The 27,252-nt window shown below is 36.8% G+C and overlaps 1 protein-coding gene across 3 annotated transcripts in view; it reads left to right on the top strand.

Moving 5' to 3' along the window:
- The window catches only part of TMEM135 (transmembrane protein 135), a 238,274-nt gene that overhangs the window by 29,018 nt on the left and 182,004 nt on the right, over positions 1-27,252 (top strand). For all 3 annotated transcript variants that reach the window (XM_054724637.1, XM_054724636.1, XM_054724638.1), the window contains exon 4: positions 4,864-4,897. In XM_054724637.1, coding sequence (XP_054580612.1) covers positions 4,864-4,897 — 34 coding nt within the window. The remainder of the gene's footprint in view (positions 1-4,863; positions 4,898-27,252) is intronic.

The following is a 27,252-nucleotide window of genomic DNA, read 5'->3' as shown; positions in this document are numbered from 1 at the left end:
ATCAAAAAATAGCTTATTTGTGGTTTAAAGAAATACTTGACTAACTGAGGTTCACCAATCTTTTAATCTAGTGATTCTCAGGAGAATAGGAGTATTTGTGTATCAGAATCTCCTGTGAAATGTAAAGTTATTGTCTGCCCCGGCCAGCGGGGTCTTCTAACGGGGCTACCGAGGCGGCGCACCTAAGAGAATGAGAGACAGACAAGGGACGCAAAGAATGGAGGCAAGACAAAAGGGTTTCTGATCAAGCCTCGAAATTTTATTTTTTACAGCGTTCCTTATATGTGGTTTCTAGAAGGGGAGATGCCTAGGAGGGGTGGGGGCTGAACGGGTCATGTGGACTTAGATAATTGACTAAGGTCGTAAAGGGTGCTGACTATAGATAAAGGGTGTGGCGGTTGAAGGGCGGCTACAGAAGGAATGCTTTGTCCTCAGGCAAGAGGAAGTGGGCCTAGTTTCAGTAACTTACTGAAGTAAGGTCAGAGTTAATCCTTTGACCAACTCTTGGCTCCTGACAATTGTCCTTGGCCCCAGCCCTTCCTCTTTAGGCCTACACCATCTTTTGTTCTAGTTGGCATCATCCCCTTCCCCATCATTGTTGGTGTGACATTTTAATATGTAACTTAGTTTCCAGAGAAAATTTACTGTGCAGGGAGTGACCTGTTTGTGTTCAGACTTAGGCTAGATGTAGTCAAGGGTTAAATAATAGAATAGCATTCATTTAACTTATTAGTTTCTTATGATACGAACATCTGTAAAGATGTGATGAAACAAATTACTGTTCTGATGTTTTACCCCTACCAAACTGACATTGGAAAGGAGGCTGGAGACACTGCACCAGGGAAACCTTCCAGAAGGAGTCTGGCTGTATCACGTAGCCCATCATGGTCTTCACAGATGTCCTCTCTTTCGTGAGGCTACAAGCTCTGGTTGGAATTTAGATAAAGCTGGAAAGGTGATAATTTTCATTATTTGGGAACAATAAATTGAAACTTGAGACCAGAAAAGACATAATCTAGTCACACTATATCCTCTGCTTTTTCCCAATAGTAAGAGTATGTCAAGTCTTTATTCATTCTCAAAGCATAGAAGCCTGTTAGGATACAGAATTACAGAACTTAAAGGCAGTTTAGTAAAGATTTTCTGCTTTAGAAGCAGCGCACTAGAAAGAACACAAAATGAGTTAGGTGAACTGACTCCTAATTCCAATTTGTCTTTTTTACAACTTTTATATTTTTAAGGAAACCATTTCTCTGATTCTTGGCTTTTGGTACAGTGAGGATAATTGTATCTGCATTACACTTCAGAGGACTATTTTTCTTTGCTTTCAAAAAATTTTTTTTCAATTACAGTTTACATTCAATATTATATTAGTTTCAGATATACAGCATAGTGATTAGAGAATCATATACCACTATAGAACTGTTGAGTGGATAAAATCTGATTTCAAAATATCGGTATCTTGTAAATTGGTAAATTTTATGCAAATGTAAGATAATTTGAGTGAGTCTTCGCTTGCTAATATGCTGTCTTTTGTGATTATCCTATATAATTAAAGGCTAATATGCAAATCAACCGAACAGCAGAATGACCGGTTGCTATGATGCACACTGACCACCAGGGGGCAGACGCTCAATGCAGGAGCTGCCTCCTGGTGGTTAGTGCGCTCCCACAGGGGCAGTGCTGCTCAGCCAGAAGCCGGGCTTACGGCTGGTGAGTGCAGTGCAGCGGCAGTGGCGGGAGTCTCTCCTGCTTCTGCGGCAGCACTAAGGATGTCCGACTGATGGCTTAGGCCGGGAGCGGGGAGCAGGCCTAAGCCATCAGTCAGATATTCCCCGAGGGCTCCCGGACTGCAAGAGGGCGCAGGCCGAGCTGAGGGACCTGCCCCCCCCCCAGTGCATGAATTTCGTGCACCGGGCCTCTAGTCTTACCTAATAATAGACAAACATGTAAATTGACTATACCTCCGCTACACCCACAGCCAATCAGAGTGAGTATGCAAATTAGAAGGCCAAAGATGGCAGCCGCCCAGCTGCTCCAGGCATGGAGTGGCTAGGCGGGGCAGGATGCCTGCTATGAGAGGTAGGGCGAGGGGGGGGGTGAAGGGATCTACAGGAGCGCAGTGCCGCAGCGAAGACAAGACTGCAAACTCTGGAGTCTGCAGCAAAGACGAAGACTGCAGACTCTGGCGAGGGTCTGCAGCGAAGCAGCAAAGAGGAACCAGCCGGAGTCTGCAGCAAAGACAAAGAAGGCAGACTTTGGCCAGAGCAAAGGCCTGGGTCCCGGGTGCCAGAGGAAAACCGGTGCTGGAAGCCAAGGGAAGGAAGGCCTATTGCATGAATCTCTTCGTGCAACGGGTCTCTAGTATTTCTATAATATGTGTCTATGATGTGTTCCTCTTTATAAGGTTGAGTTCCTAGTAACATGTTGTTTAGTAATTTCACACTATTTGTTTAGTGCCCATTAGATGCCAGGTGAAAATGTTGAAGGTTGTGAAAACGTAAAAGTAAACAAGATAATATATGTCTGGTAAAGATGAACAGTTATATTATCAGATAGATGGAAGCTAGTGGTTGATACTGTATCTGGATTGAGTATTAGAGACAGAATTAGATTATAGGAATAAATGTTTTTACAGATAGCATCAGACATTAGTTCACTTAATGAGGACATGAATTATCAGGCACTGCCACTGATATTACAGAAATATTTTTATTTTGGTTTTATAATTAAGAATATTATCTTATTTGTATATAATTCTTTTAGTAAGAGTAGATATCACTACTCTTAAGAGAAGGATTTAACTTTTCTGTGTGTGTGTGACTCTTGGATATTGATGTTACCCTAATTTTTCTTTATATAATTTATTTAAAATAAATACTATTAGAACATCTTTGATTTAGAATTTTTGGTAGGAATTTTTGGTAGGAGTTGGTAAGATTGGTAAAGACTAGTAGCAAAAATTTCAATTCATATGTACTAATAGAAAAGAAGAGCTTAAAGATACCTTACAGGTCATCTTATCAGTGATTATTAAATTCTTTGTAGAGGAGCAGTAGAATTCAGTTGTTCTGCTGAGGTGCATTAGGACCTGCTGACGAGGGACATTGGGGTGGGCTGGGAGGGGGTTGTGGCTCAGTGGGCATGCCCTTTCAACCAGAGTATGATGTTTACATATTGGTGATATATGAAATTTTTTTTCTTTAAATAGTTTTTATATTTAAAAATGTAAATTAGAAAACTAGTCTTATTTCCTATTTTAATGACACAGAGTACTGGAGAATTAAAGTTAACTGGAACTCTGATTTCCTAACTTCATTTCAATGTGTTCACTTAAATCAGTGGTCGGCAAACCGCAGCTTGCGAGCCACATGCAGCTCTTTGGCCCCTTGAGTGTGGCTCTTCCACAAAATACCACGGCCTGGGCGAGTCTATTTTGAAGAAGTGGCATTAGAAGAAGTTTAAGTTTTAAAAATTTGGCTCTCAAAAGAAATTTCAATTGTTGTACTGTTGATATTTGGCTCTATTGACTAATGAGTTTGCCGACCACTGAAATCATACTGCCTCTATGTGGCTTTAGTAATAATAAAAATCTTATTAAGCCATTTTAAATAATGAACTATCAGACTGGATCTGACATCAAGAGGATTTCATTGACATTGTTAATATCAAGACCTGGACAATTGGTACTTGTTTTAAAAAAGTTTTTTTCTTTCTTTGAATACTAAAAATGTTTATAATTGAAACTCATGTAAGTTTCAGAGTTTGTTATTTGAACTCTAGCCTTAAACTCTTAAAACATCTATTTCCTAGAGAATAGGATATGTTTCATTCATGGTCTCATGCAGGATAAGTTAAAGTAACTAAAGGCATAAAATTGTCCCTATTTTTGAGTTTCTAACTTAATTCTTATTAAGTAAACTTGGTAAATATGCATTTTTTTTGTAGAGTGTTTTTGAACTTTTGTTTGGCCTTTAGCATTAGAAAGTTTACTTAGTGCCCAACTTCTCACTTAACAGTAAAGGTAGAACCAAGGTGACTTTGTATGATTTGTAGTCATATCTAATGAACAATTGTATTTTGTGTGAAACAAATAGAAGATCTGATTTTTTGAACAAATTTGCATTAAGTTAGAATTGTTTTGGCTTTGACTTTTTGGCAAGATGAATTCATTAGGATTCTTTATTAAATTTAGAATTCTCTAGTATACTGTAGAAAAGCGATTTACAACTTTTTTCATCTTGTGGTATACATAAACTAATTACTAAAATTCTGCAGCATATCAAAACATATATTTTTCCTCAATCTGACAAAAAAAAGGTTTAATTTTGATTCATTCACATCAGATGACTATTGTTGTGTTGGCTGTTGTCATTATTTTTATTTGACAGTCTAAGGGAAAAGAAGTCAGTGCCCCTTACTAAATAGTCAGGTATTGCATTAAAAATTCTTGCGGCACACCAGTTGAAAATCGCTGATATAGACTAATAGCAAATTGTAGTATTCTTCCTATTAATAAATAATAATAAGACAATAATTATTTTAAAAATTGAGATATAATTGACCTATAGCCATTGTATTAGTTTCAGGTATACAATATAACGATTTGATATTGCTATATACTGTGAAATGATCTCCACAATAAGCTTACTTAATTACTAGGCAATTGAAATTTTAAAGAAAACAGAATGACTTGTAGGTAGAATCTATTTAGATCCAACTGTTGGGGTATTGAAAACTTAGTTCAGCATAATCTACCCCTTTTTCTCAACTCCTGATAATTATTTTGATATATTTTAAAAAAATGATAAAGTGATTATTAAGTCAAATTAATTCTTAATCTCTTTTTAAAATTATTTTCAGGAGAGGGCTGCTCACAATTTATATGGCCAACTTGGTAAGTAATTGTTTTTTGGTTTTGAGGGTTTTCCATATGCTTTTAAATCTTTTTTAATATTAAGTTCCCTTAAAAATAAAAATAAAGGAAAGCTGCTAAAATTTGAGAATATTTTTTGTCTATTTTTAAAGGATATATACAAATGTTTAAAAGAGCCTTGGTGCCATCTGGTTTATTCCTGTCACATATGACTGGATTTCACCTATTTCAGGGGGAAAGTGATTCACAGGCCTGTGCCCTTTATGACATTTTTAAAAAGTGTAGACCTTCATCTTTGATAGGATCTATATCTATATCTGTGTATCTCTATACATCTTTATTAAAATTTCATATTATGTTTCTGTTGCCATTTATTATGGGAAAAATGGTGTAAGGGTGAGCTCTTATGAAGTATGTTCTTCTTGGACATCAGCACAGCATTGGTTCTATCTTCAAACACTCAGCATATCCTATATAATAAAAGCCTAGTATGCTAAGTGTCCAGTCGTCCGTTCAACCAAAGTGTAATATGCTAATGATATGCTAAGGCCGCTCAACTTCTCACTGTGACGTGCACTGACTATGAGGGTGCAGACAGTCGACCAGTTGACATGACATGCACTGACCACCAGGAGGCAGACTCTCTGACCGGTAGGTTAGTTTGCTGCTGGGGTCCGGCCAATCAGGACTGAGCGAGACAGGCCTGACATGCCTTGGAGCCCTCCCGCAGTCCCTTTCCAGCTGGCCAACCCCCCCCCCCCCCCCGTCCCTCCCAGACTCCGATCGTGCACTGTTGGGGTCCCTTGGCCTGGCCTGTGTCCTCTTGCAATCCAGGACCCCTCGGACTGCAGACCAGGCCGAGGGACCCCCACTGGTGCACGAATTCATGCACCAAGCCTCTAGTGTAATAAAATAATTAGCTAGGCTTCTAAATTTCTAAGTTTACAGAAGTGAAATTAATGTTAACTAGTCTGGTATTCTTTATGGAAAACATATAATCAAAATTATGTAATTTTCACTGTCAACTTCAGATTTAAATAAGTATTTATATTAAAATCTTTTAAAGTTGTTTAGAATTAAAAGGCAACATTGGAAAATTTAGCTAAAAAATAAATATTTATTTACTTGATAAGTTCTTGAATTCTGTAACAAGAAAATATAATTCAGAGTTATATTTACCAATTCATTTCAGTTACAGACTATGTAATTTTTGCTCTGAATTTACCATGTGTCAGTTACTGTGTTCATATGCTCATAGGCAACAAAGAGACAGTCCTTGCACTTATGGAGTTGGCTATCCAATGGAGAAGTCACAATCTATAATAATAAAAGCGTAATATGCTAATTAAATTGGACGTCCTTTCGGATGACCTTCCAGACGAAGCAGAGGCTGCGAGGGAAGCCCGGGTCCCAGGTGCCAGAGGGAAGCCGGTGCCAGCGGCCAGGGGAAGGAAGGCCTACTCTTGCATGAATTTCATGCATCAGGCCTCAGGTAGAAATAATAATATTTAAAAAGGACTGAAAGGCGAATAATAAGGTGCTGTGGGAACCGAATTAGTAGCAGCAAGTCATTCTGGGTGCTGCTTTCCTTTCTTATTAAAAAACAGCAACACTTAAAAAATATTATGCTTGCATACTAGAATGGATTTGATTTTAATGTGTTTTTTTTTTTTTTCGTTTAGCCCTGCACATGCTTTTCTATACTACCACATGATAGATACTTTAGTACCCAAATGCTGCATATATTTATCACTTATCTTTAAAGTCTAAGTAAACTTTCATGAACTTTTTTTGTATTGCCTGGTTTAGGTTGTAAATTCCTGAAGGGAAGATCTTTGACTTTGATATAATCATTATTGGAAAGTACCCTTAAAATATTGTATTTTTTTAAAGATTAAACTTTTTATTTAGAAACTAGAGGCCCGGTGTATGAAATTTGTACACGGGAGGGGGGTCCCCCTCAGCCCAGCCTGCACCCTCTCTAAACCGGGACTCCTTGGGGGATGTCCAACTGGGGGCAGTCGGGCATCCCTCTCACAATCCTTGACCGCTGGCTCCTAATCGCTCACCTGCCTGCCTGCCTGCCTGGTCGCCCCTAACTGCCACCCCTGTCTGCCTGATCACCCCTCACTGCCTTTGCGTGCCAGCCTGATCGCCCCTAACTACCCCCCGCTGCCAGCCAGGTCACCCCAGCTGCCCCCTCCCTGCCAGCCTGGTTCCTCCTAACTGCCCCCCCCCATTGTCCTGGTCACCCCTTACTGCCCCCCCTGCCGGCCTGGTCGCCCCAACTGCCCCCCTCTGCTGGCCTGGTTGCCCCTAACTCCCCCACCTGCCGGCCTGGTTGCCCCCAACTGCCCCTCCTCTGCTGGCCTAGTTGCTCCTCACTACCCCACCCCCGCCAGCCTAATCGCCCCCAACTACCCCCCCCATGCCGGCCTGGTTGCCCCCAACTGCCCCCCCCCCCCGTTGACCTGGTCACCCCCAACTCCCCCCCTCTGCTGGCCTGCTCACCCCTAACTGCCCCCCTGCCATCCTGGTCACCTCCGACTGCCCCCCTTGCTGGCCTGGTTGCCCCCAACTTCCTCCCTGCCGGCCTGGTCGCCCCTCACAGCCCCCCCGCCAGCCCGGTTGCCCCACGCAGCCTACTTGTTTAGTCATTTGGTCATCCCTCACTAACCCCCCTGCCGGCCTGGTCATAGGCAGCCATCTTGTGAGGGCATGAGGATTAATTTGCATATTACCTCTTTATTATATAGTATAATCCTAGATTCATCTGTGGTTTAAGAAATAATAGAGAGATTTGTACTCTTTACCTAGTTTCCTTTAGTAGTGATATCTTCTAGTAGCATCAAAATCAGGATATTTCCAGATATTTCTTGTAGCCAAGAGAGAGAACAGTTCTTTCACTGCAAGAATCCCTCCTGCTGCTCTTTGGTAACTACATCCAATTCCCCCTTATTCTTACCACTCTCCTCCCAGTTAACCTCTGGCAACCTCTCATTTATTTTTTACTCCCATAATTCTGTAATACCTATAGTCATTTCAAGAGTGGTATATAAATAGAATCATATAGTGGAGACTATTTGTGATTAGCTGTTTAACTCAGCATAATTTCCTGTAGATTCATACAAGTTTCACATACCACAAATTCATTCCTCTTTATTGCTGACTAGTGTTCAATGGTGTGGCTACATTAATTCAACCATTCACCCTTTGGAGAACAGCTGGCTCCTTTCTGGTTTTTGGCTATCCTATATAATAAAAGCCTAATATGCAAATTGACTGAATGGCGGAATGACCGGTGGAATGACCAGTAGCTATGATGCGCACTGACCACAGGGGGCAGATGCTCAACACAGGAGCTGCCTCCAGCCCGCAGGCCCCAGGCCAGCCAAGACGGGTGCCTGCGGGGGGGCCCCCCAATCACTCCACCGGTTGCCCCACAGATCATCCCTGATCTCCAGCCAGGCCTAGGAACCCTACCCGTGCACGAATTTCATGCACTGGGCCTCTAGTTACAAATAAAGCTGCTATAAATATTCTGGTGCAGCTTTTTGTGTGAGTGTGAGTTTTTATTTTTCTAGGATAGTTGCCCATGAGTGTGATTGCCAGGTCCTATGGTAGTTGCTGTTTGTTTTTTACAGAAACTTTTTAACTGTTTTTTAGAGTGACCGTACCATGTTGTTTTGATAGTTTCCAGTTTAGAATAACCTTTGAATATCTAGTTCTTTCTAAATGAAAAAATTTTTTTGGGGAGGGGCATTTGTCTGTTAAGTAGATTTGTATTCTCTGTCCAGATTAATAAAATTCAGTATTAGAAAAGTTTTTCAGAAAATAAAAAATAGGAATTGGTCTTTTATTCTTTGTCAGTCAGTTATAAAGGGTCTGTTATTAAAAAATTTAATGAAACCAAAGGCTTTACACATAGATTTTGACTATGTCTAAAGGAAAGTGAATCTAATCTGTACATGATATATTCTGGATACTAATGATAATCTAATAAGCTTCATCTTCTCTTTATCTAAAGAGCCTTTTATTTATATTGATATTATATAACTGTTACTATAGTAACAGGGTGATGGTTTCAGAATAGGCAAGAATTTAAATATTTTTAGAGGCACTGAATTAAGCTTTAAGAATTAACTTTGTTTTATAACTTTATATTGCTTATTAGACTAAGTTGAAATTGTTGACTTAAAACATCAACAATAAAATTCCTAAATGTTGGGAGGTTTTATTAAAATTTTTTTTTTATTGTATTTAGGTATGCATTTCTGATTTGGAAAGTACAGAAAAGCATAAAGAAGAAAGTAAAAGTTTATAATTTTACTGTGTAGCAATTTACTAACATTTTAGTGTTTGTTTTTTCTTATTTCATTCCTTTTCCTCCAGTGTATCTCATAAATGCACAGACATAGATGCATACTCACATTATACACTATATGCCTATTTTTTAAAATTGGGCGCATATTGTTTTGTGACATTTTTTTGTTTCTGTGCCATATAGTTATTTTATTTTTTAAAAAATTTGTATTGTTTTATTTTTATTTAATTTATTGGTTAATAAAACCATACAGGTTTCAAGTGTACAATTCTATAACACATCACCGCTATTGCTCATGATGATAATTTTTGGAGGGTTGTCTTCTACCTTTTCACTTCTTGACCATGTCTTCATTACGAGTTGATTCTATACATACACACATACACAGCCCCACTCAAAATGTTTGGAGCAGTGAAATAATAACTATTTGGTTAGTAATAATATAATTTTGTTAGATTTGGCTGTGACAGTTTGTCAGGAACCAAGAGTCGGTCAAAGGATTAACTCTGACCTTCAGTAAGTTACTGAAACTAGGCCCACTTCCTCTTGCCTGAGGACAAAGCATTTCTTCTGTAGCCGCCCTTCAACTGCCACACCCTTTATCTATAGTTACTACTTTAGCGGATTATCTAGGTCAGCCCCCACCCCTCCTAGGCATCCACCCGCTATGCTTTTGTTAGATTTTTCTTTAATTACACTGCTATGCCTTTGAATAATATGAAAGAATATGCAGAACTGACTCCATATTATCTTTATCATCTTTGTCTTTATTTTTATCAGTGAACATTTATTTATTAAGTACAAAGCACTTTGGTAGGTTTTGGGCACAAATATAAGCCATTAATTTGTCCTTAAATTTAATTTAGTTGAGGGAACAATGTATAACTAGATGTGGATTTAAAATGAATAAGTAATTAATTGTCCAAGATAGCATATTCATGTCAAATATGTGGTTAACAGTACATTTCTTAGAACTTTAGAAAAGAGAGTTAGCTTTTGGCTGGGGCAATCAGAGAAAGTTTTATGATTTACTTGGGAGTTGAACCTTGAAGAAAGGAGAGGACTTGGAGGAAGCTCCATCTTAGAGATGTGTCAGTTGTGACTACAGCACAAAATTCTTGCCTTTCCAAGGATTTCCAAGTTGGGCCAAGGTTTAGGAAAAACTGCAAAAAAAAGGATAAGAGCATCTATTGTGTTAGGGACCATAGGTGAAACTGGAGTTACGAAAATAATAGTCACTGCTTCTGAGGACTTTAAATATTACTGGGGGAGAGAAATATGTAAATCACTGGGAGTGAAGCACATCTCTGCTTTTTTTTTAGTGTTGATAGTTAGCTCAAAGTAGAAAACAGTACACTGTTTATACTATGTAATTATGAATATAAATTTTGCTAGTTATGTTTGTATTAGTGTTGTGGGGTCAGGTAAAGAACTATATACTTTAAATAAGAGATATCTCTATTAATGCTTTTTTTTTTTTATTACAAAAATACCTTCCCTTGGGCTCCCCTATAGTTACTCTTATTACTCATAATTACCTTTCAGTAAGCCCTGCTAAGTCTCAGTTATTAGACCAGTGGTTTATAATTGAAATGATTAACTAATACTTTTAAAAATTAAAAACTTAAGGCAGTTGAATTAATACCCATCTGAAAATGCTGTGTTTTTTTTGGTTATAGGTTAGTAAACACATTTTGGAAGAAAAAGTATACAATTTTTCAACCAGTATAGTTTTTTAGTTTTTAGAATTGGTAGAGAATTAATTGTTAAGGTGAAAAAATGTAGAAAAGGTATGTAGAAAAGGTATAAAATAAAGAATTAAATATTTTTCTGGCTTCTGCCCAAGATATGGCTATAAAATGATGGAAACGTTTTCCTGGGGCTGATGTGCCAGAACCAATTACCCACAAGCATACCAGCTGCTAGGATGCCACAGTGTGATTAAGTGAGAGCACATAGCCTTGGCTAGTGTGGCTCAGTTGGTTGGGTCATGGGTTTGATTCCGGTCAGAGCACATGCTCAGGTTGTGGGTTCAGTCCCCAGTGGAGGTGCCTATGGGAAGCAACCGATCGATGTTTCTCTCTCACATTGATGTTTCTGTCTCTCTCTCCCCTTCGTTCCTCTCTGTCGCTAAAATAAATGAAAACATATCCTCTGTGAGGATTAAATAAATAATTTAAGAAAAGAGAATACATAAATTTTGTGTTCATATGATTTCCTTTTATTTTGTTGGTTGTTACAATGACTGAGGATTTCAGTCTTTCAAAATTCATCATATGCTGCCTGCAGTTATTTAAAATGTAATGTCAAGTGTAGTTCATTTAAGTTTAGTTTAATTATAATTTATGACATTTAAAAGTCTTTCTATTTAAGTCCTTCTGAAAACTTCTCTGCAATTTCTTTTATGCCACTAACCATTCAACAATGCATGCATTTTAAGATTGTAAACATATATCTAGTAGGTTTGTTGCTAGCATTTGTTTTTTAATTTTAAACATGCACTGTCTTTGAATAAAACATCTGTACTTGATTTTTCAAACACAGGGCTTGAAAATGTTGATTCAAATGTGTTCTTATAAAGCTACTTCAATTTAATTAGATTCAGCAGGCATATATTAAATCAGTGCTGTGCTAGGCACGTTAGGATACAAAAGAAATACAAAACGGATTGTAAACTAGTTGGAGAAATTTGACAGATGAATAGAAAGAAATAAACTGAAAGTATTAAATTTAAAAACAGTTATAAACACCCTCTCTCAAATCGCTCCTCTAAGCCTTCCCTGTGTAGCAGCAAATGGTATCAACCATCCATCCAATTGCTCAGGTTAGAAACTTAGGAGCTTTAACTCTTTTCTTCTCCTTATACTCCTAGTCCAATCCATTAGGAAATCTTATTCTACTTCTAAAATATATTCTGGATCATAGAGTGACTACCTCCACAGTTAGACTGAGGCCTTCCATAGCCTGAGCCCTGCCATCTCCTGTCTGAGCTATCTTTATAACCTAACTGGTTTACATCTTTCCATTCTTGTTGTCCTATAATCTGTCTTCCAGATAGGAGTCAGAGTCATTGGAAATACAAGGTAGAGCATGTCTGTCTTCTGCTTAAACTCAGAAAATCCTTCCCTTTCCACGACACCCCAGATAAAATTTAAATGACTCACTGTGGCTTTTAGGACTCTGTGTAAGCAGCTTCCCCACACCTCTCTATTCTGTAATGCATAATCTTCTATTTTTCATGGCACTTATAAGTACTGAAATTGTCTTATTTGTTTATTGTCTTTCTTTTCTCACTGTCTATAAGCTGCTTAAGAGCAATGACTCTTGCTTATTTACTGACATATCCCTAGAACCTACAAACAGCACTTAGCATATAATATATGCTCAGTAAGTAATTTTGAATGAATGTAGGCTGGGAACAAATACTCGTGAAAATGGCAAGGAAGAGAGAGAATGATCCTTCTAAGTTGGTGAACATAAAATGCCTATTTTTCTTCTCTCCTTCCATTAGCCCCATGACCCAAGTTCTTTAAGCCAACCAAATGACCTTGTTTTCCCACACAGAGCTAAACAAAGAAGCGGATCTGTCCTTAGCTGAGTAACTGAACTAGTAGATTCCTATGTTGGAAGCTTTCTTAGAAGTACCAGAATTAAGAATGATATTTCTCTCTCTGTTCTTACTCTAATTCTTTCAGTCACTTTGGGGAGAGTGTTTCTGATACCCATTGTAACATTAGGAAATGTTGAGCTCTTCGCTTTGCAGAAGGTGAGATATTGCTGTCCAAGAATAGGTTCCTTAAAGTTTCCATGGCTCACTTGATCACAAAGGTGGGCATAGAGGGATTTTCCCAGAGACTATAGTCAACCTTGTGAGCATGGAAAAGGGAATTGTTAGACTCCTTTTTTTTTCCTTTTGTTGGATAATTTAATACCATGTTTTCAAGATATAGCCATATTGTTGTATTACTTTGAACTTGACACTCTTTTGAAGAACTATGTGTGTTACTTTATATGCTTCCAATGCATTGCTTCTGTTTGTTGCATAGTGCACCAGAATAGCCATACCCTATTATGCTTTATAGTAGCTTTATTGAGGTATAAATAACAAACCATAAAATTTACTCCTTAAAGTTTACCATCCAGCTATTTTTAGTATACTCACAGAGCTGTGCACCCATCACTATTCTCTAATTTTAGGGTATTTCATCTGCTACATTTTATTTGTTCATTCTTCCAGCGATGGATATCCAGATTACTTCCATTTCTCAACATCACAAGCAATGTGGTGATGAATGTATTTACACAACCATTTTATGAGTTTCTCTGGGTGTGCATGGATACAGACCAAGAAGGTGGATTTTAGATTACGTACTTTCTGGTAAAAGGACAGAATTGTCTTGGGATGTGAGAAAATATTATTCTAGTTCATTTGGAGGTAGATTTATTGTTACTTTCAGAGGGAATTTTGTCTTGTGTTTCTTTGACTTGTATTTATATTTGAATAATTTGACTGTTCATCCTAGGAACTTCAGGGTTGTATGTTGAATTTTGAAACTAATTGGGACTCTGATATAAGTGGCTTGAAAGACTACTACATGGTCAAAAAGACCAAAGGAAAAAAAGGTGTCATTTCTTTTTGGGCATGGATTATTATCATTATTCAACTAGTCTTTTTTTTTTTTTTTTTTTTAAATATATTTTTATTGATTTTTTACAGAGAGGAAGGGAGAGAGATAGAAACATAGATCAGCTGCCTCCCGCACGCCCCCTACTGGGGATGTGCCCACAACCAAGGTACACGCCCCTGACCGGAATCGAACCTGGGACCCTTGAGTCCACAGGCCGACGCTCTATCCACTGAGCCAAACCGGTTTCGGCATCAACTAGTCTTTATGTACCTTTGTTTTCTGTTTGCCTTGTAAAAATAATATAAGATATATATTAAAAAATTGAAAGAGACAAATATAAAGAAAATATTAAATATAAAAAAGCAGATATAAAGAAGCAGAATTTTACAAAGGAATATAAATAAAAGAGATATAAGAAGGAAAATACAAAACAACCCATAGACTCAGCATTTGGCTTCAATTGACACCTGAAGGAGGATGTGGCTCCTCTTTACTGCTGGTAGGAGTGGTCTCTATTGACACCCTTGGTTGGGAGTCGTTACCAGCTGGTGGGGTGAAAGTCTCAGCTCTCTACCTGGTTTTCTCTGAATTTTCCCTGTTGGGGGAGATAGGGCACCTTGTTTACAGCCTTGTGAAAGTGGAAGTCTAGGCTCTCCACTTGGTCACAGTTTGTTTGTTTTTTCTGTTGTGTTTGGCTGGAGTATAATGGTTATTGTCTAAAAGTTTCTGTTTTGATAAGCTGCCTTTGTACTGGTCGTTTACTAAGACAGAGCCGGTTTTTGTCTGTGCCTATTAGAATTTCCAGTTTGTGGGCTTCTTCAGCTCCAAGTCTGGGATACATAAGGCAAAAAGAAAACTTAGGTATTTACCATTGTGTCATTCTTTGGATTGTAAGATCTCTAGATGGTCTACTTTCTTCTTTCTACCTTTTAGCCTTTTAAAATTTGTTTTATATATAATGTCTAGGATTTTTAGTTGTAATTAATGGGAGAAGTAGGAAAAATATGTATTCCTGAATTTCCCAGAAGTCCTTCTTCACATAGAAATTTTATAAGGTAATCAAAAATAATCAAGTACACAAGGAAACAAGGTACCAAACAAGATCTGGCAAAAACAACAAAAGAAAAATAGACTTTCAGAGAGTACATGTATTGGAATTATCTGAAAATGTTATAAAACAAGTGTGTTTATTATGTTTAAAGAAAAAGATGACTTTTGATTCAGGCCAAATTGGAGTAATGGGGAACAGGTTTATCCTTCTGCCTGAAACAACAAAATAAATGAAATAACAGTTTTCAAGACATTTTGTACATTAAGCAATGAAGGGTGATGATACCTTAGAGATTGGAAACTAGTGAGATGAGACCTTTGGTTTCCTTGGTTTACTACCCAGAGAGCATTTCTAGGCCACGTAGCAGAGGCAGAGCCTGCTGTATCCCAGAGTTGATGAGACATAGCTAGGAGTCCAAGAAGACTCCTAGAGATTGCAGGTAGGAGATAAGAAAGGTAGAGAGCTCCAGAGATGTGCAGAAGGTCTCAGTAAGTACTTAGCTGAGTTATGATCATTGCACACAAGTGAAGGAACTACCTGAGACTAGGGAAAGAACCAGCCAAATGCATCAAAGGGAAAAATCCTCTGAGCTCACGAAGGGCTGGGAATAGTTTCTGTTTCTATCTTTGAGAATAGAAAATCTCACAATTCATGGGGTAGTGAATTTGAAGTCATAGCAATAGAAACTACCCACAATGAAATACCCAGAGAAAATAAAAAAAATATGAACAATATTAGTGGTCTAATAGAACAACTTGAATTGCTCTATCTGTATTGAATTAGAGTCTCTGAAAGAGAGAGGGAGGGTCAGAGAAAGTATTTGGAGAAATAATGGACGAAAATGTCTCAAACTTGATGAAAACTCTAAACTCTCGTATCCAAGAAGTATAATGAACCTCAAGAATGGGAACATGGGAGAAACTAATCATGTCATAGTCAGTTAAACTAATGACAACAAGAAAATCTTTAAAGCAGCCAGAGAAAAGAGCAACATTTTATATAGAGGAACAAAGATGGTGACAGCAAATTTCTTATTGGGGGTAATACAAACCAGAAGACAGTTAAGCAGTATCTTTAGTACTGAAGAAAAATTGTCAATCTAGAATTGTATATCCAGCAAATATCAATCAAAGTCAAAGGTGAAATACTTTTTTATAACTTCCTACCAAAATACTTTATCCAGCAAAATTGTCCTTCAGAAATGAAGGAGAGATACAGATTGTCCAAAACAAATAAAGCGTTGGGAGTTTATAACCATTGGACCTGCTTTACAAGACATGTGGAAAGGAGTTCTTTAAGCTGAAAAATATACTAATTAGTAATGTGAAAACATATGCAAATATATAGCACAGTGGTAAAGGTAAATAGTCCAATTCAGAATACTGTAATTTTGTAATATGGTGTTGTGTCAACAAGTTTAGCATACAGGTTAAAGGTCAAAGGTATTAAAATAGCTATATTTGTTAATGGATATACAATATAAAAAAGATGTACATTATAACATCAAAACAAAATGTTTGTGGGGGAGTAAAAGGGTAGAGTGTTGATATGCAATAAAAGTTAAGTTTTTACCAATATAAAAACACTATTATACATACAAAGTATTTTATGTCAACCTCATGGTTACCACAAAGCAAAAATCTACAGTTGATGCACAAAAGATGAAAAGAAGGAAATCAAAGAAAAGCAGTGTGGAAAATAATTAATTCAGAAAGGAAGACAGCAAGAGAGGAAGAAAGGAAGAAGAAAACTACAAAATAGCCAGAGGACAGTTAATAAGATGGCGTTATGTAAGTCCTTACCTATCAATAATTATATTAAATGTACTAAGTTCTCCAATCAAAAGGCATGGATTGGTTGAATAGATAAAAAATTAAGACACAGCTATATGCATCCTACAAGAGACTCATTTTAGCTTTAAAGACACATACAGTATTTGTTTAAAGTGAATGGATGGAAAAAGATATTCTATGCAAATGGTAACCAGAAGAGAGCAGGAGTAGTAATTCTTATATTGGACAAAATAGACTTTAGTCAAAAGCTGTAACAAGAGTCAAAGAAGGTTATTATATAATGATAAAGGGGTCAGTTCATCAAGAGAGATAATAATTATAAATATTAATGCATCCAACATTATAGCACATAAATACATTAAGCAAATACATACAGACTGAAGCAGAAAAACCATACAATAATAGTAGGGTAGTTGAGTATTCAACTTAAGCAGTAGATAGGTCATCTAGACAGAAAATCAATAAACATTAGACTAGAGACAAAATGAACACACCACTATAGACAAAATGGACTTGACAGACATCTTCAGAATATTTTATCCAACAGCAGATGTACATTCTTTTCAAGCACACATGGAACATTCTTCAAGACAGACCAAATATTAGGTCATAAAGCAAGTCTTAGCAAATTTAAGAAGATTGAAATCATATAAAATATATTTGCTGACCACAATGGTATGAAACTAGTAATCAATAACAGGAGAAAAACTGGAAAATACACAAATATGTAAAAATTAAATAATACACTCCTGAAAAACCAATGGACCAGAGAACAAATCAAAAGGAAAATTAAAAAATATCTTAAGACAAACAAAAATAGAAACACAATATGCCATCTAACTACAATAACATCTAACTACAATAAAGAGAGTTTTAAGGGAAGTTTATAGTGATAAACACCTACATAAAGTAAAAAAGAAAGAGCTGAAATAAACAACCTAACTTTACAACTCAAACTAATAAAGGAACAAATTAAGGGCAAAGTTAGCTGAGTGAAGGAAATAACAAAGTGGAAATGAAATAGAAAAACAATAGAAAAGATAATTGACAAATCTTTAGCTAGACTAACAAAGAACAAATACAGAAGACTCAAATAAATAAAATCAGAGACAAATTGGATAATCAAGAAGAAATGGATATATTCCTAGAAACATGTAAATTACCAAGACTGAATCATGAAGAAATAGGAAATCTGAATGCACTAATAATAAGTAAGGAGATTGAATCAGTAATCAAAAAGCCCAGGAACAGTTGGTATCACAGATTGGTGAATTCTACTAAACATTTAAAGAATTAATGCCAATCTTTCTCAAAGTCTTTCAAAATATTTAAGAGAGAACACTCACAAACTTATTTCACAAAGCCAACATTATCCTGATGCCAAAGCCAGATAGTGACACTACAGAAAAAGAAAACCACAAGCCAATATCCCTTGTGAATACAAAAATTTTTAAATAATAGCAAACCAAATTTAATAGCACAGTAAAAGAATTGTACACTATAATCAAGGGGATTTATCCCATTGGAATACAAGGATGGTTCAACACACCACATTAATAGAATGAAAGATAAAAATCATATGATCATCTCTATATAGAAAAGTTATTTGATGAAATTCAACATCCTTTAATGACAAAAATTCTTAGCAAATTGGGTGTTGAAGGACTGTACCCCACTGTAATAAAGGGCACATATGAGAAACCCACATCTAACATACCCATTGTGAAAAGCTGAAAGCTTTTGCTCTAAGATCAGGACAAAACAAGGTTGCCTACTCTCCCTACTACTATTCAACATAGTCTTGGTAGTGCTAGGTAGAGTAATTGGGCAAGATTAAAGAATATGAAAGGCATGTATATCTGAAAGTAGAAGTAACATTGTTTCTATTTGCAGATGTTATGATCTTATTTATAAAAACTCTAAAGACGGCACCAAAAAACTCTGGTAGAACTAATGAATTTAATACAGTTGCAAGATACCAAACCAATATACCAAAAACAGTTGTATTTCTATACACTAACAACAAAATATCTGAAAAAGATATTAGAAAACCAATTCCATTTACAGTAGCATAAAAACAAAATTTAGGAATAAATTTAATCAAGATGGTGAAAGATTTATACACTGAAAACTATAACACTTTGATGAGAGACACTGAAGAAGACACAAATCAATGAAAACATACCTGATATTCATGGATTGGAAGAATTAATATTGTTGAAATATCTGTATTACTCAATACCATTTATGGATTCAGTACAATCCCTATCAAAATTTCAATGACATTTTCACAGAAATAGAAAAACAACCCTAAAATGAGTATGGAACCACAATAGACCTCTTATAGCCATTGCAATCCTGAGAAGTGATAACAAAGCTGGAAGCATCCCATTTCCTGATTTCAGACTGTATTACAAAGCTATAGTAATCAAATCAATATAGTAATTAAAGTCTCATATATAACACCTGAAACCATAAAACTGCTAGAAGAAAATAGGGAAAATGCTCCTTGACGTTGGTCTTGGCAATGATTTTTGGATATGACACCCAAAACACAAGCAACAAAAGCAAAAATAAATAAATGGGACTACATTAAAGCTTTTGCACAGCAAAAGATACAATAAAATGAAAAGGCAGCCAAGAAATGGGAGAAAATATTTGCAAACCATACACCTGATGATAAGGCATTTATATTAAAAAAATGTAAGGAACCCCTACAACTCAATAGCAAGAAAATATTCTGATTATAAATGGACAGGATTTTTCCACAGGTACATGAAATGATGGTCAATATCTCTAATCATCAGAGAAGTGCAAAGCAAAACCACAGTTAGATATTACCTCACACCTTTTAGAATGGCCATTATGAAAAATAAAAGAGATAAATGTTGACGATGCTGCAGGGAAAAGGGAACCCTTTGGTACTGTCTTAAAATAAAAACTGGTACAGCCACTATGAAAAATGATATGGATCCTCCTCAAAAAATTGAAAATAGAACTACAGTTTTATCCAGCAATTGCTCTTTTGAGTATCAGATATGTGAAGAAAATGATATCACTATCTCAGCGAAATCTCCATTCCCATGCTCAATGACTATTCACAATAGTCAAGGCAATTAAAGAATATGTGTGTCTCTTGAGGTATGAATGAAGATAAGATCACACACACACACACACACACAAATGTTAGCCAGCCATAAAAGAAGGAAATTCTATTTGGGACTACTAGGTTGGTTATTGAAAACATTGTGCAAGCTAAGTGAAATGAGTACTGTGTAATCTCACTTATCTATAGAATCTAGAAAAGTAGAAAATTATAGAACCAGAGTAGAATAGCGGTTGTAATGGGCTATAGTTTTGGGGAAATTGGGAGATCTGGTCATAGGGTGCAAACTTACAGTTATAAGAAATAAGTTCTTAGGATTTAATGTATAGTATTGTGACTATAGTTAACAGTATCGTATTATATACTTGAAAGTTGTGAAGGTAGTAGATATTCAATGTTCTCATCATAAAAAAAGTTTATAATGCTAGGTTATGGAGGTGTTAACAAACCTTATTGTGGTAATCATTTTTGCATTGTATACATGTATGAAATCATTGCATCGTATATCTTAAATTACACACTACTATATTTCTCTAAAGCTGGCCCCAAAAAATAAATGTACAAGCAGATAATGTAGATTTATGGTGATAACTCCACTGAATAGCTAAAGTCCTATAGTTAAAGCAAATTTTGGGTTGCTAGTTAGACTGGGACTAGAAAGATTCACTTTTATTTTTATTGTCTCTCTGCCTTTGTCTATTTTTCTGTCTCTCTTCCTTATTTTATTATTTTATTTTTTTACCCAGGTATCGTTATAAGTTGGGAGCTCTCAATATCAATGACCCTGCTATTAGGATGTATAGACCCAAAATTAGTATAACAAAATACTCACTAATTTTTACTCAAACATCTTTCTTAGGTTAACACTCTCATTGTCCTTGTCAGTCTCAGATGATGTTGGATATTGCAGATATTTGACAATTCAATGCAGATTCATTCCAAATCATTGAAAAATGAAATTGCAGGTCTTGTAAAAGGGCATTTCATGTAGCCCTTAAAAGTTTATATTTCTGAACAAATTAAATCACAGAGAAATGTGGACGTGGCATTTAATGGCTAAAGAAACTTTTTGAAATTTATTTTTATTTTTCAAATTAAGGTTCCAGTTAGACCATTTCCTCACTATTTACTCTGAAATTTTACTTCTTGTTTTAAGTTGACCAAAATTCTCTTTGTGGGTTTTTAAACAATTATTCTTAGGTAATGTGGACCTTCTAAAGTCCTTTTTAAAAAATTAAATTACATCAAGGAAAAAAAGAACTTAGATTATAGCTTTGGAGCCCAACCATCCTCCTATATAATAAAGAGGTAATATGCAAATTAACCCTCACACCCTTACAAGATGGCTGCCTAGGAGGCGGACCTTTTGATGCTGACTGGCATAGAAACTGACCAATCAGAACCAAATCTGGGTGAACTGCCAGGAGCCAATGGCTGCCTAGGAGGCAGAGCTTTTGACACTGACTGGCATAGAAACCGACCAATCAGAACCTAATTTGGGTGAACTTCGAAGACAGAACCTAAGGTGGGGACTGAGGAGGGGTTTTAAGGGCAACAGCTGTTTGGTAAGGTGTAAGAAAGCGGTTCAATTTTTTAATGACCAGTTTGGCAATATAGTGCATATGGCTGGCTATTAGTCCAGATATAGGGATAGTGTATTTTTGTCTGCCAAGAGCATCTCCTCCTGCTGAAAAAGCCCCTCCCCCCCCTGCATTTAAGCAATGCAACTCTATATAATCTATCTATACTAATAAAAGGGTAATATGCTAATTAGACCGTGTTGACCGGCCATCTTCCGGATGTCCAATTACCTTCCAGACAAAGCCATGGTGGTGGGGGTCAAGGCAGAGACAGTTAGGGGCAATCAGGCCACCAGGGGAGCGCAGTTGGGGGTGAGATCAGGCCGGCAGAGGGTTAGGGGCAATCAGGTTGGCAGGGGAGGACAGTTGGAGGCAAGATCAGGCCAGCAGGGGTGAGCAGTGAGGGGCGAGATCAGGCCAGCAGGGGAAGGAGTTAGGGGTGATCAGGCAGGCAGGCAGGCAGGTGAGCGGTTAGGAGCCTGCAGTCCCAGATTACGAGAGGGATGTCCGACTGCTGGTTTAGGATCGGGCATAAACCCAAGGGGTCCCCGATTGGAGTAGGTGTAGGTGTAGGCCGGGCTGAGGGAACCCCCTCCTCCCCCCCCCCCCCCTCCCCCCCGGCCCACTAGTCTATATATATATAACACTCTAAGTGACCGGTCAACCATTCGACCAGTCGATCATTTGACCAGTCGCTATGATGCACACTGACCACCATGGGGCAGGTGCTCAATGCTGCCCCCTGGTGGTCAGTATGCTCCCACAACGGGAGCACCACTCAGCTTACCAAGCGGTGGCAGCGGAGGTGGCAGGCACAGCGGGGCCGGGATGAGTGGGAGCACATGGCGCCCAGGGTGGGCTGGGGCTCCTTGGCTGCCTGCTGCTTCTTTGCGCAATACTACATCCCTCGGAGGTTGTTGGACTGCCGGTTTCAGCTCAATCCCCTGAGGGGTCCCGGATTGCGAGAGGATGCAGGCCAGGCTGAGGGACCCCACCAGTCCTCTAGTAAGAATATAAAATCCGTGCACCAAATCTCTAGTCTATAATAATAAAAGCGTAATATGCTAGTTAGACTGGACAGCCGAACTACCTTCCAGACATCATTCTGGATGGATGGACGTAGCTGTGGCAGCGGGGGGCGAGGCAGAGACAGTTAGGGGCGATCAGGCAGGCAGGCAGAGTGGTTAGGGGAGATGAGGCAGGCAGGCAGAATGGTTAGGGGTGGTGATCAGGCAGCCAGGCAGAGTGGTTAGGGGCAATCAGGCAGGCAGAAGGGTTAAGGGTGATCAGGGAGGCAGGCAGAGTGGTTAGGGGCGATCAGGCAGGCAGGCAGGTGAGCGGTTAGGAGCCAGCGATCCTGGATTGCGAGAGGGTGCAGGCCGGGCTGAGGGACCGCCCCCTTCCCTGCATGCATTTCGTGCAGCAGGCCTCTAGTAAGAATATAAAATCATTATTCTACCATTCAGTATATCAGACTTAGTTCATAGAGTTAAGATTGCTTTTTGAATAGTTTTTTCCAAGTGTCAAGAGTTATAGTTTATACTGACAAGATAAAATAAAGTTCATTATATGGCTGGTAATGTAAGGCTTTCTATAAGCTGCTCATGAGAGTTGTATATGTTGGAGTAATGGACTGCAGAATAATGCTTACTCTATTTTTATATGTGTTACAAACCACTATAAATCAAAAGGGCTAAAGAAACAGTACTTGGGGCGGTGAACACACAATACAGTGTACACATGATGTGTTGTGGAATTGTACACTTGAGACTTGTATAATCGTTAACCAGCATCACCCCCAATAAATTCAATAAGGAGGAAAATAAAAGAAACACAGTACTGACGCTGATAGCAAATTGAGGGATATATCTGTACAGAGTTTGAAAGTAATTGTACAGATTAGTCAAACAAGGATGCAGTTCTTGTGCATTTTACAACAGAGGCTTTGGCTGGCTAGTCCTGCAAATAGCTCAAAAAATAGAAGTCTAAAATAGATGACAGAACCACTCCTCAGTATATTCACATAGTTACCTTTATTTGTTTTCTTTGAACCCAAGAAAAGCAGCATTTACGAAGAATTTTGGTGTGACCTTGAATGTGCAGCTCTGTAAGAGAAGCCCTGATATTTAATTTGTCAGAGATGGGGACTGATTATGTACTTAATGACTTAATTTATATTGTAGTTTTAAAAATATACTAAAGAAATTTGTTTTATTTTAAGAACTTTTATAAGCCAGATTTTAAGGAACATTTGTGTACTGTCTATATTGTGTTAGTAAAATTGTAATATAATCAAGGCTTTTGACATTTTGTTGATACCTTCTTAATCAGGCGTCCTCAAACTACGGCCCGCGGGCCACATGCGGGTGTTTTTGCCGTTTTGTTTTTTTACTTCAAAATAAGATATGTGCAGTGTGTATAGGAATTTGTTCATAGTTTTTTTTTAACTATAATCCGGCCCTCCAACGGTCTGAGGGACAGTGAAATGGCCCCCTGTTTAAAAAGTTTGAGGGCCCCTGTTCTATTTAATAATTAAACCTAAATTCTAGATCATTTTAGTTTACGGACTTTTTGAAAATGATTTTAGTGACTATTTTTAAAGATTTCTGTCTCTATATTTCAAGTTGAACATTTTAAAATGTAATATAAAGTGATATTATTTGTTGTGAGAGCTGTGGTTTATCTCTACCTCACAACAGTCCCTCTTTATTTCAGTAAACGCTTTAATAGTCACCTTCACTTTATATTTATGCAATTGACTTAACTAACTTTGAGGTCTACAAATTGTGTAATTTAACAGCTTAGCTGGCATGACTTTTCTGTTTTTTTACATCTAGGTGATATTAGGTAGATAAATTTAGAAACATTCACTCTTGAGTACTTACATTTAGAAATATTAATTATTGATTCTGCTTTTTTAAAATACTATTTATAACAGAGGTTTTCTTATAACTTAAAAATTTTTCTTTTTAAAACAAAAGATAGTTTTATAATAGCAGTTTCATGTTATAAATGAAAAAAAAAGAGTAAAGCATGTAGTATTTAAATTCATAATTGGGCTGGTCATTTTTGAATTCAATCTAAGAAGGTGTTTGGGAAACTTGTAGCATAATCTTAGAAACTTATTAAACTGATTTGTGTAGATTTTGGTTTATTTAACACATCAGCAAAATAAATAAAAATATCAATCTGTTGTTTACTTTTCATTTATAAGAGTATAGATTAAAAATAATTTTAGTTACTTTAGCAAGTCTAAAGATTAAAAATAGGTTTGTAAAATCATTGTTCAATTTTTACTCTTGAAGAAAATAAAATAAGATTAATCCTGTTATTGTTTTATTGTTTTGACTTCCCTCTGGCCATTGGTATATATATCTTGGCTGTTAATTGATGTGTTACAATTGCATGTATTGACATAGTTTACAATGAAAAATTCCACATTTTCTAGATCTAGAATTGACAGAATTCATCTGGATAATTGTTAGTCTTTATAAACATACTTTTATTGTGCTTAAAGTCAGAAAACAATGACGTTTGAAAACCTATGCTTTTCTAACATATGGCTTCAATTTGCATTCTAATCAGAATATGGAAGTCATTACTCTGACATCTGAAACTGAAGTAGCAATAAAAAATTATCACTAACAGGACAGCAGACACAATTTAAGTTTTATTACTGGGTGGCCTTTTTGCAACTTTCCTGAATGTAATTGATTCCAGATATTAGAAAATTACAATTATGAAATTTACTTTGGATGCATTTAAGATGGACTGTCTTAATAGGATTTGTATAAATTAGTGATCAATATCTAGTACATAGGTATACATACTAATATTAAAATTTATAGCATATGTGTACAAACACACACACATACATATATATATATATACACACACATATATACATACACACACACACACACACACACATATATATACATACATATATATATATATATATATATTCATATGGGTGTATATAAATGTATAGATGAAGAACCAAAAAGATTACTTTGAAAATGCTAAATGGCTTAATTATAGTTAATATTTCTGAAATGGGAATGTTGATGAAAAAAGAAGTCCAGGTTTTGTCCTAACTATTATTTTAAGTCATATAGTGGGGATATATTCTATAATAAAGTAATTTATAACAGATTAAATTTTATTAATTTCTAAATTTTACTTGAACTAAAGTATATCACAGTTATTTAAAGCACTTCAATAAATTATTAAAACAAGTTAATCAAGAAAATAAATGCACATTGTTCTATGATCTAGAATGTTGTCTTAAATTTTTAAGATAATCTTAATTTATGCATTCAGCAAGTATATTTTGACTACTCACATGTTCCATACTTTGGGCTAAGTGGTGGGTGAAAATGATGAATTTATCCTTGAGAAATTCAAGGTTTAATGAAGAGATAGTACCAACAAATATACATTACAATATAATATGGTCAATAGTATTTTAGCAATGTGGAGGAAGGGCAGAACAATTTGCTAGGTAATGTAAGGAAAGCTATTACTGAGGAGGCTATATTTGAAGGATTAGTAAAGATTTTCCAGATAGATAAGCAGGACAAAAGGAATTCTCAGTAGAGGGAGCATTATGTGCAAAAACTAGAATCCTGAGTTGCCTTGGCATATTTAGTAATTGTTTGCTCATTTATTCATTCTTTTTTTTTTTTTAAATAAATCTTTATTGTTCAGATTATTACAATTGTTTCTCCTTTTTTCCCCCCATATCTCCCCACCACCCGGTTCCCACCCCCCTTTTCCCTTTACCCCCCCCCCCCCGTTGTCCTTATCCATATGTGTATAATTTTTGTCTAGTCTCTTCCCATATTCCCCACACAGACACCCTTTTCCCCCTGAGGATTATCAATCCACTCCCATTCTATGCCTCTGATTCTATTATGTTCACCAGTTTATTCTGGTCCTCAGATTTTTAATTCACTTGATTTTTAGGATCACTTGTTGATAGATATGTATTTGTTGTTCATAATTTTTATCTTTACTTTTTTCTTCTTTTTCCTCTTTTTAAAGAATACCTTTTAGCATTTCATATAATACTGGTTTGGTGGTGATGAACTCCTTTAGCTTTTTCTTATCTGTGAAGCTCTTTATCTGCCCTTCAATTCTGAGTGATAACTTTGCTGGGTAGAGTAGTCTTGATTGTAGGTTCTTGCTATTCATTACTTTGAATATTTCTTGCCATTCCCATCTGGCCTGCATAGTTTCTGTTGAGAAATCAGCTGACAATCGTATGGGTGCTCCCTTGTAGGTAACTAACTGTTTTTCTCTTGCTACTTGTAAGATTCTCTCTTTGTCTTTTGCCCTTGGCATTTTAATTATGGTGTGTCTTGGTGTGGTCCTCTTTGGATTCCTCTTGTTTGGGGTTCTGTGCGCTTCCTGAACTTGTAAGTCTATTTCTTTCACCCAGGTGGGGGAAGTTTGCTGTCATTATTTCTTCAAATAGGTTTTCAGTATCTTGCTCTCTCTCTTCTCTGGCACCCCAAAAATTCGGATGTTGGTACCCTTAAAGCCATCCCAGAGGCTCCTTACGCTATCCTCACACTTTTGGATTCTTCTTTCTTTCCGCCTCTCTGGTTGGGTGTTTTTTGCTTCCTCTTATTCCAGATCTTTGGTTTGACTCTTCGGATACGGTGGTCTACAGTTGAGTGTCTGTATATTCTTTATTTCAGACAGTGTATGCATAATTTCTGACTGGTCCTTTTCCATTTTTTTGGTATTCTCATTAAGGTCCTTAAAGGTCTCTTCAAGTTTCTCAGTGGTTTTTAGAAGATTCTTTAGTAACCTTATAAATGTGGTTCTGAACACTGTGTCGTCCATTAGTTTGCTTTCCTCCATCTCTCCTACTCGTGACATACTTC

The sequence above is a fragment of the Eptesicus fuscus genome, chromosome 13 (assembly GCF_027574615.1).
Source record: "Eptesicus fuscus isolate TK198812 chromosome 13, DD_ASM_mEF_20220401, whole genome shotgun sequence".
NCBI lineage: Eukaryota > Metazoa > Chordata > Mammalia > Chiroptera > Vespertilionidae > Eptesicus > Eptesicus fuscus.
The sequence above is the reverse complement of the archived record's forward strand: the minus strand, read 5'-3'. Positions and strand labels throughout refer to the sequence as shown.